We start from the raw sequence: 11,398 nt of genomic DNA on the forward strand, positions 1-11,398 counted from the left end.
ACCTCGTCACTCATTTCAAACCTGGCGTGCACGCAAGAATAAACTTGTTTGACATCAACACTATGGGCTGTCAAGAGCTGCGCACGCTGCTGTGCTAGGTGAAAATTTAAACCAGACAGGAGAAAAGGCAGAGGAAAATAAATTGCATACATCGATTCATATGTGAATTTTAGCTATTTTTGATGAATGTGTGAAAGTGAACGAGATTTGAGGAGGGGTCAGTCTTCCGCACCCCCCTTGTAGGGGGGTACCTCTGTAGGGGGACGCGCCACACACTTTGAGAACCACTGCGCTATTGAATCAGTCAGAATGATTTGTGAACCGTTTCGAGTTTTGAGCTGTTCATTGACTCAAAAGAAAAAATTGCTCACAAATCGGACACTACCATGGCTTGTGAGGACGTTTTACTCTTATGCAAGCGCAAGCTTCTGCTTCCATCTTTTATCATGTTCATACAGCTCCACTGTGCAGGCACTCCAGAAAAAATGGCATGTTTAAAATGTTAATCTAAAATGAGTACGTGGGCAATGTATTATAAATAGGGCTGTCAATCGATACAAATGTTTAATCTAATTAATTACATGGTGTCCCGATTAATTAATCGTGATTATTCGCATTTAATATTTGCTGAGAAAGCCCCTCATATAATAATAATTCAGTATATAATGATTATACATATGTATATCAATGTATAATTATACATAGTTATCTTTAAATATTAAAAAATTATATATATATATATATATATATATATATATATATATATATATATATATATATATAAATATATAAAAATATTCAGATAATTAAAATGCATTACATTCTTGTAGCAGAAGAGTTAATCATTGATAAGGCAATACAAAAAGTGGCTTTAGAATACAATGTATTGTTTACTACCATAGTATTGATCATAAGACAATCATTGGCAAACAGTTCACAGCAATCCATTACACGAGTGAATTTGTCAATCAGTTGGAGATTTATTACGACGGCTTGTTTAAGGACCCGTCAATTTACACCTGCATCAGACATGCTTGTGTAGCGTCTCGGGTGCGTTGCGTCATAAACATAAAATGTTTAGGTCACTGTGTCAAGTTAAATATAGTTTAATACTCAATCTTTAAACACATCTTAAGATCCCTTAGATCGCATTTGCGCTCCATCAAGTGTTTTGAATGCAAGAACGTAACGTATGTTTGTGTTGTGATGCCTGCTGAAGCGTTTTCTTCACTGTATAAACTGCGTGTTGCTCATACAGCTGAAATTTCACTTACTGCCCTCTGGAGTAAAAAGGTGGTACTACAAGCTTGCGTTTCTCAGGAATCTTCCTTATTATGATCCGTGGGCATGCGATTAATTGCGTAAATTTATCAAATATTTTTTATAAAATGAATCGCATTGAATTAACGCAATAAATCGACAGCCCTAATTATAAAGCTATTATAAATCACGTTCACAGTGAGTGGATATTAAAGGGTTGCTTCCTATGAAAACAAGAGATGTAGCCTGTCACTCAAGTAAATAAGCTTTTAATGCTATCTTAGGAAGCTGCTGAAGAAGGTTCTTTGCACTTGATTTTTATCACAAGCAATTGCCTTGCTGGTTATTGGAGTGGGCTGGGCATAATTGGCTTTGAAACACACTGGTAGGAGAATCTAGGGTTTCTGGGTTGTTGATTTATAGTATAGTCAGTGCAACTCATAAACTAGATGGCCCCAAAATTATAAAAATTATGCACGTGTTTGGTCCTGGCAACATATATGTTTTCATTGCGCGCCTCTTGTACTGTTAGCTCCACCTAGTGGTGAAAAATATATTTGGTTGTTTGTGTGCTTAGAAAGGCAAGGTGTCTCTCTTTACAAAACTTGAAGCTGTCACCACTTATTCTCATGTTTCACTTTCTTAAATTATGTTATATTATTTTTAATTATATATATATATATATATATATATATATATATATATAACCATATGTAACACTGTGGTGAATTTGTATCATCAGTCAGTAACAAGACTCAGTGTCAGGAATCTGGGAAGACAGGACTCAGTTGCAGGACATAAGTGCAAGAAAACAGTTTATTAACTAAAAAAAAGTAAAAATAACAATGACAAAACAGAAGTACCTTGGTACAGAGACCCAAATGGGATCTAAAAGACACAAAAATAAACTGACCCAAATAGACTGACTCGAAAAGGACTAGGCATGGTAACCATCAGACAGGTTACAGCAAAAGACAATACAGCACTGAGAAATAATCAAGACATAAATGCACAAGAGATAATGCGAAACAGGTGGGAACAATTAAAAAAATCAGACCTAACAAGGGGTGTGGCCAGAGAGTAAATGAAAGGGAAGAACAAGGAGAGCACATGTCAAAACACAAACAAAACAATGTATCAAATACTCAACAGCACAGCATGTGGAGGACAAGGCAGGATAAAACACAGGAAAACCAAAAACATAAAGCAAATGAGTATATATGACAGGATCAGCATTGAAACTAGTCTTTGAGGTCTTTGTATTAATTTGCAATCAATGTTACAGTGAGGCACCTCAGGCAAGGCCGGGAGGAGTGTAGAGCGGAAGAGGGCGGGGCCGGGCTGGAACAACGCACGCTTGGTCCCCAATCAACCTGATGGGGATAAATCCGGTCGGGTTGACGGTTCGAGAGAGTTACCGGCAGCGGCTCTGTGTTTACGTTTGTGTGCTTTTGGTTAAGTCTATTATAAAAACTATTATTTATATCGTCAAGCCGGTTCTCGCCTCCTCATTTCCCTTATACCCCTTTACACTCCCTTTCAAAAGTATAGCCACAAGATGTAAACAAATTGTTTGTCAATGTTCTTTCAGTGTGATAAAATAGCTTACAAAATTTTCCTGTGTTAAGTTAGATCCAATTTTACTACTTCGTTGCCATGATGGCAAATAAATGGTTAATCTGCCTAAATCAGTATGCTGCAAAAATGATGATTTAAACAACTCAGCTCAAACTATACACAAGTTTTAACAGAAGGATGAATGAAAGTGCTTTTACTAAACGATTAGCTGTATGTCTTAACCTTTAAACCCTTTCAACCCCTTTCAAAAATTGGCCCCATTCACTTCTATTGTAAGTGCCTCACTGTAACCTATTTTTAGGGGCGAGTCGTAATACATTTTCGTTGTAATCAACTTTATGCCACAAATGCTGTCGATTTGAGCTGATCTTGTTTAGAACCTGGGATATTCATTTAATTGTGCTGCAGGAAACACAAGTGCAATTGCAAGGTTGTCTGTGGGGGAATGTGTCTTTATAAAAAATTATAAAAAAAATATATATAATATTTTTGTATTAGGATTCAGGATAGCATGATCAGTTTACTTACATGTAGTCATTTAGCAGACGCTCTTATCCAAAGCAACTTAAAAATGAGGAACATAAGCAATTAGTCTCACAAAAGACAACAATATCTGCAGTATCGCACTGCCAAGTTCCAAGAGTAGCTAGAGTAGTATAGAGTAATAAAATAAGTGCTTGCGGAAGAGATGTGTTTCTTGAATGATCTTATTTGCTCAACTTACAACGATATCACTTTAGAAACGAATCCCCATCCATGGACTCCATCCTTAAAGAACCATTTTTTTTCATTCCTGTGGTATATTTCCTTGTTACTGTAAAGAATAGCTCACCCAAAAATGAAAATTCCCTCATCATTTACTCATCCCATATGTGTATGATTTTCATCTGCTGAACACAAATGAAGATTTTATAAGAATTTCTCAGCTCTTTTCTTCCATACAATGCAAGTGAATGGGTGCCAACATTTTTAAGCTCAAGTCAGCATAAAAGTAATCCATAAGACTCCAGTGGTTAAATCAATATCTTAAGAAGTTATATGATAAGTTTGGGTGAGAAACCGATCACTTTTACATTCTTCTTCTTGTGTTTTTGGTGATTCATTATCTTCATGCATACCGCCCCCTACTGGAGAGGGAGAAGCATTTCAAGGAAAAAAGGACTTAAATATTTATCTTTTTTCTCACCCTCACCTATCATATCACTTCTGAAATTATGGAGTAAAATACTGGAGTCGAATGGATTATTTTAATGATGACTTTATGTGCTTTTTGGAGCATCACAATGTTGGCACCCATTCACTTGCATTGTTTGGACCTACAGAGCTGACATTTTTTTATAAAAATCATAATTTGTGTTCTGCAGAAGAAAGAAAGTTGTAAACGTTTAGGATGACATGAGGGTGAGTAAATGATGAGAGAATTCTTTTTTTTTTTTTTTTGGGGGGGGGATAACTATCCCTTTAAATCCGTCTAACAATACTGTGATTGTAGTACTTATTAGCCCTGCTAGAGGGTGCTGTGGGTGTTAAATATATGGGCGGTTCTATTTTTCGTTGTAACCGTTTTTTCCGTTACTTCCCTTAGCGCAGGTGCAGCCGTGAACATCAGCGAGAGCCTCCCTCCCTCCTCCTCTGTTAACGACATCTCCTCCATGTCCACCGATCAGACCCTGGCATCCGACACCGACAGCAGCCTGGAGACCTCCGCGGGACCACTAGGGTGCTGCAGGTGACTAACCGCCTGCCTGCGCAACCCCATGTTCTTCAGAAGGTGAACGGCCCCTGCAAACCCAATCGCGTGCAATCCACATCCTCTCAAATGTGTACAAGAATATAATTTATGCGAGGAAAAAATGTTACTATATACGCAAAATATGTATCGTAAAGTATGCATTTTCATTCAACGAAAACATCTGAATATGTATATTTACAGATCTTCACTTGTTGCTTTGCTTTGAATCCCCCTCATATGGCATCCAAAAAGGAAAAATGAAAAGAAAATGAACATATATATATATATATATATATATATATATATATATATATATATATATATATATATATATATAGACTTAATCAGGCATATCTGTAAAGTGTACATTTGGCACTTGCAATTTTCTGTGCTTCAGTCAATGTGGCAGGGTGGGCTTTTATATTAATGAGCACTGTACCATATCAATCGCCCTCGTCTTTTCCCCTGATGGTTTTTGGCTTGTTCCGAAACTCCTTGATGGTTTCTGACAGGCTGGTATGTCTGTGTGCAACTCCAGTTAGGGTATAAATGTGTACAATGGGGCCTCCTGTCTTTTGTAAATATGTAATTCTGTACAGCATGAGAGTGGGACTGACGGCCAGTAGAGGGAGTACTCGCCCACCTTGCCACATCACAGCTACCACCTTTGTTCCCTTTGCCTGTAGTCTTGCATGGTCAGAGAAAAATAAAGAAGAAATTAAGCTAATTATAACATATACAAATATAAAGAACCTTGTTTATATAACATGTAAAGAGCTCTGGGAAGCCGAAGTGTGCGTTTGGGCATTTCTGTCAGTCGTTGGAATGTGTTTTACAGGAAGCCAATGGGGGCCACAAGCAATGTCGCTCTCATACTCCGAGCTCTGTATATTGGCGATCAGTTTCAACAGCCCTGTCATTGTGTTTGTGAAACTCACCTTATCTACGGCCCACTTAACAGGCAACAGCCTTGCATGCAACAACTTAACCAAGGAAAGGTTTCTCAGTGTCAGACATATTTTTGATTGAGGGCGTCACATCGCCAAGGTGTCCTGGGCTCAACAATAAGGATGACCTGATGGCCCATGGCTAGTTTGAGAGAGTTTCATCGTAGTGTTTTTATGCCTTGCAAACTGAGACATTTGGATTTATGCAAAGTTAACGCTTATGCAAATCTAAAAGTGCCACCAAGATAATGGTATATAGCTTGCTAGCATAGATTTGAAGAAATTGTGAGTAAAACTTGTGATTGTCTTGGAACACTCTGAAAAATATCAACAAATCAGTAGTATTTAGTTCGCACCATATGCCATCATTTTCCAGGAAAAGTGTTTTTAGCGTGTTTTCTTTTTGCGACAAAAACGAGTAACACTTTACAAGAAGTTTGTATTTGCAATGAAGCTCAATTGACAGCATTTGAAATATAATGTTGATTACCACAAATATTAATAATGACTACTCCCTCCTTTTCTTAAAAAAAAATAAAAAAAGTAACTGTTACAATGAGGCACTTACAATGGATGTGAATGGGACCAACCCGTAAACATTAAAATAATCAGTTTCAAAAGTATAGGCAAAAAATGTAAACAATATGCATGCTAATATTATTTTAGTATGATAAAATCGTTTACTAACTTTTATTGTGTAAACTTATATCCAATTTTACAACTTTGTTGCCATGACGACGTAATGCCATAAACCCTAATACGCTAAAACAACAATAAAAATTACGATTTGAACAACTATACAGTTAAATAATACACAATTTTTAACTGAAGTCAGCGATTCATATTTCTTCCTTTAAACCTCTAAAAATTGGCCCCATTCACTTCTATTGTAACTGCATCACTGTTACCTTGATTTTTGCTTTTTTAAAGAAAAGGAGGGAGGAGTCAAAATAATTTTTTGTGGTAATCTACAGTATATTATGCCACAAATGCTGTCAATAAAGTTGAACTTGTATTGAACCCAGAATATTCCTGAAGCATCAGTCAATATATTAGCTACAATGAACTAACATTCAACAATATCTTTATTTGAATAGTTAATGGTCATTCATGAAATTTGCAATTGTTCATTAGCTTATATTAGTTCATTATGCATTAACTAATGTTAACATATACAACTTCTAAATTGAAAAAAATATGAATATTGCTGGTATTAATATGTAGAAATTCATTAACAGTGTCCAAGATTAAGAAGTGCTGTAAAAGTTTTGTTCATGCTAACTAATGCAGTTCACTATGTTAATGAATACAACCTTATTGTGAAGTGTTTAAAGTGTAGAAGCATAACATTTAATGATAAATACACAGAATACATTTCAACACAGTTTCACTGTGTGGCAGGGCGGAGGGCGGGGCCAGGTCGTTATCCTACACACCCGGTCCCGTATTAGGCGAATTATGCCTCCGTGAGGGTTAAAGGTCAAAGGTTGACTGCAGAGGACCGTGCGGGAGAGAGAGATCGTTACGGACATGTCCGTCATGTGTGTGTGTTTGTGTCTTCTTTTAACCCTCACGGAGGCATAATTCCCCTAATACGGGACAGGGTGTGTAGGATCACGACCCGGCCCCGCCCTCCGCCCTGCCACACACTGTTTTTGACATAAAACTTATTTAGGAAATCTTATCAGTGCAAGTAACTGACTGGCATAGAAATTATAATAATAATAATAATTATGAAAAAAAATTATATATATATATATATATATATATATATATATATATATATATATATATATCCTTATTGTTGAGCCCTGGTACGCGTCTACATAAGACGAATGCAGGTTGAAAGCATGTAACTCATCTTCACACATTCTCACGTTTTGTTCTTTGTTTGCATCCACTAATCTCATCTCAATATTCATATTTGTGTTGTCTGAAGGGAATCAACTTGCTTACTACCTAAACACAGAATATATAATAATTTCACAGCAGGAGTTTATTTTTTAAACCTATTTATTGTCTGCACCTGAATTTGAGAAGTGCCTTTGAATGAATGCAGTTTCCTCCAATAAAACATAAATACAGTAAATATGACAGCTTCATAGAGAGGTTGCCCAGGTGGTGACTTTGTCACCGATGGTGGCGTCGGATGTCCCAGGTCTGTTTACCCAACCCCACAATCACTAAGACACCCCGTTCATGTCATTTCTAGTGTAGAGATCTCGATCTTGAATCCAGTTCTCATATTAAAGTCACTGTATGTTAAAAGAGGACCTGCACCAAGAGAAGTATTTCCACACGGACATACAGTATGTTTTAAGACCTCAGAAAACTACACCGGCCCCCCCCCAAAAGTGTGGACACTTAAGCCACTCTAAAAAGGTATGAATTTAATCGCACTAGATTACAAGGTATCAAACCAATTTATCTGAACAATTTTAGCAAAAATGTTTGATCATTTAAAACTTAAATATATTTTTGGGAAATGTTTTAAAAAGTGTGTCTTTCTTTAGAACGAATGTCAGCTGATATATATATATAATTTTTTCTTTTTGGTGATGATGTACATTTTTGAGTGGGGCTTACACACCCATATACTTGTTGGGCCCTCTGTGTATTTAATTTATGTACCCCCCCTTCACATTTTATCGTTACATTTTTTAAAAGACAAGTAATGTAGTTTCAACTTTCAAACACACATGATGTTTTTAGTAATATAGGTAGAGATTAGTTTCATTTAATGAACGTCATGAAGTACACAGTAAATTGAACATAATATTTAAGTTGTACGGTTTTGTTTTGTACCTGTATTTGTCCATATTGATCCGTGTACTAAACATTTGAATAAAGGGATACAATACACTGATTTATTTTTCTTTATGTAACAAACTCTTTAATCGTTTGACATTTTATGGCCAAACTCTTAATTTCTAACCCATTCTCACTCTAACATTAAAAGGAATGCTTTTTCTCAATTTCAAATATTATTTATGTTTTTTGTAACCGCATATGAGATGTTAATGTTGAGATTTTATGCAACATATAAAATGTTGACTAGATTTTGCTAAGGCACGTGCAGACATTCGCTTATTTATTTTTGGTAACACTTATATTAGTTAGTACCGTTAGTATCATAAACTACGAATAAACAATATCTTTAACAGCATTTATTAATCTTGGTTAATGTTGTTTTATGAAAGTACAATTGTTTATTGTTTGCTCATATTATTTTATTTATCTCATTAACATGTGCAACTTTTCATATTAAATGTGTAATATTATTTGTTAAAATTAACATATTAATAAGATTGAAAAATGCTTTTTTAGTATTGTTCATTGTTAGTTCATGTTAACTAATGCATTTAACTAATGTTAACCAATATCACATTATTTTAAATTATTTATTTGAAACAAAACACAAATATTGTTTAATTGATCTATTTTGTTTGTTTTGTTTTTTGTTGTTGCAATAATCAAAAATAAGTATAAATATGTATAACCATAACATTGAAAGGAATGCTATTTATTCATAATTTAAATTATTGTTTATATTTTTAGTAACAGTGGTACATGTTAAAAGTGCATGCATAAATTTCCTTGTTTTTGGGGTAACACTTTACAATAAAATCATTTTCATTTACATTTATTAATGTATTAGGTATCATAAACTAACAATAAGAATGATTGTTTTGCATCAATTATTAATCTTAGTTAATGTTATGAAAATACAATTGTTTATGTTCATTCATAATCCATTAACTAATTTTAACATATACAACTTTTAATTAAACAATGTATTAGTATATGTTAAAATTAAAGTTAACCAAGATAAATACATTTTTTTTTTTTAAGTATTTTTTTCAAAGTTCATGTTAATGTAGTTAACTAATGTTAACAAATACATGTTGTAAAATATAATTATTTTATTTTGTATTTTTTTTTGCAATCACTCTCATAAATATTTATCACCCCTGACAGAATATGTTTTCCCTCATTGGTCAAGTTTAAGTGTGTATTCTGTGTATTCAAATCCTTCGTCCATCACTTTTAAATACATGTAATGAATCGTTCAGGTGCTGCTCTCTTAAGCGCAATTATGAAACCTCCGAATTTTGACATAGAAAGCAATTTATACCCTCTGAGAACCTTTTCTTGATCAGTTTATTTTACCAAATTTTCACCATAACAATCTGCATCAAATTCTCATTCTTATAACATGCAGTACAAAGTAATACATATCATCTCTTGAGGACATGAACTGTTTCTGGGAGGTCTCCAGTCTCTGGCATACAATTTAAATAAAGCTGCTGATGATTTTACAACAGGGTGGACACATATACATACACATACACACAGTCGGTTTTGTATTTCAATTGTTAGAATTCAAAATTAATTGTAAACTTTTGCGTTGTGTATCAAATTTGTTGATTAAATTTCACTTTAGAATAGACAGATAAAAATGTGGTGTGACATCTTGCATTTTATACTTCAACAAAACGACCCGTTGGGTTGGACACAGGGTTATAGTCACTTTTAAATATAATTCTCTCAAACTTCCATTTCAAAATGTTGCACCATCTAACCAGTTGTTATGAAATGTTCAAAACAGTATCTTGATTAAATACTCAAACTCTAAGGTTTTCTCTTGTATATAGTTTGGAAATAACTGTAGAGCCTGGAATTCTGACCAGGAGAATGCATTTCTCCCATGGTGCTTCAAATAGTCTGATGACCAGGTTAAAAAGATAGAACTTTTGGGTTTCATTTCTCAAAATGTCTTTTGATTTTGTGCAACAGCCTTGATTAATGTGGGTGTCAACACTGAATGTACTGATTATAATGTTGTTTCAAAGAAACCAGCATCCATTACACCAAACGGAACAGTTATATACATGTGATGTCACTTCTTTGGCATTGTGGTAAAAGTACACAATTTTAAAGTAAAGAATTTACTTTGGAAGGCATATGGCAAGCGTTCTGTAAGTGAGGGTGCAGTGTGTGAGCAGGAAATTAAAGAATGTTGTGAGACACAATGGCGAGTGAGTGACAGATAGGGAACTTGATGTCTCTTAACAATGTGATATTATGATGTCATTATTCAAATTCAAACTGACTGGTTCAGATGGTGGCCTTATGAGAAGTGTTCACTTGAACAGATCAGAATTGTAAAATGTTCTCCACTTGTCTTTTTCATTTTTATTTATAGTCCAATTTAGTAATCTTCAGCAGATAAATGCATGTTCACCAGACAAAGCAATTCAATAATTAGTCATTTGGAAAACAAACACTTTTCCCACTAAAACGCATCTGTCATGTTCATGTTCAATGTAATAATCTAAGGTTTATTTAATGTTCACTGTACATCAAACAAACTGCACAAAATATACAGTTGATAAAACTATGTATCATTTTAATGAAACACACTGAGCAATACAGATAACAACATCCATTGCCTTCTATTTAATTTATCCTTTCTTTCTTTCTTTCTTTCTTTTGGTCAATAATCACATTATATGCAATAACTCTTTTAAGCATGGATGAATAATGGTTTGTTCATCTAATCCATGTGAATTCATTCACACCATGCTCCACAGTTATTGTGATGAGTCTCTTGGTGATGTTCAATTCAATCAACAGTCTTTATGATGATATTTTACACCTCTCTCTTTCGCTTTCTCCATCTATCTCTGTCTGTGCTGTCAGCGAGCCATTCTGTTGAGAGTAGGGAATGGAGACTGTGGTTCTTTATGCTGTGCTTTTTTAAATCAAATGCCATTGTCACCTTCTGCTCCAGGCTGTTGTTCAAATGAAATTGTTCTAAACATGGAAGATGAGTTGAGATGGTATGAAAAAAAATAAATAAATAAAAATGAAAGATTTA

At 34.5% G+C, this 11,398-nt stretch overlaps 1 protein-coding gene across 10 annotated transcripts in view; it reads left to right on the top strand.

Moving 5' to 3' along the window:
• The window catches only part of LOC127624826 (mitogen-activated protein kinase 10), a 74,491-nt gene extending 69,668 nt beyond the window's left edge, over positions 1-4,823 (top strand). For 7 of the 10 annotated variants that reach the window (XM_052099771.1, XM_052099774.1, XM_052099775.1 and 4 more), the window contains one exon: positions 4,429-4,823. In XM_052099771.1, the coding sequence (XP_051955731.1) occupies positions 4,429-4,571 (143 nt within the window). In that variant the 3' untranslated portion in view covers positions 4,572-4,823. Of the gene's footprint in view, positions 1-4,423 lie in introns of all 10 variants that reach the window. The other 3 variants (XM_052099777.1, XM_052099776.1, XM_052099778.1) reach the window with 3 other exon arrangements.
• Positions 4,824-11,398: the final 6,575 nt, after the last annotated feature.

This window comes from Xyrauchen texanus, chromosome 31, assembly GCF_025860055.1.
Source record: "Xyrauchen texanus isolate HMW12.3.18 chromosome 31, RBS_HiC_50CHRs, whole genome shotgun sequence".
Taxonomy (NCBI): Eukaryota; Metazoa; Chordata; class Actinopteri; order Cypriniformes; family Catostomidae; genus Xyrauchen; species Xyrauchen texanus.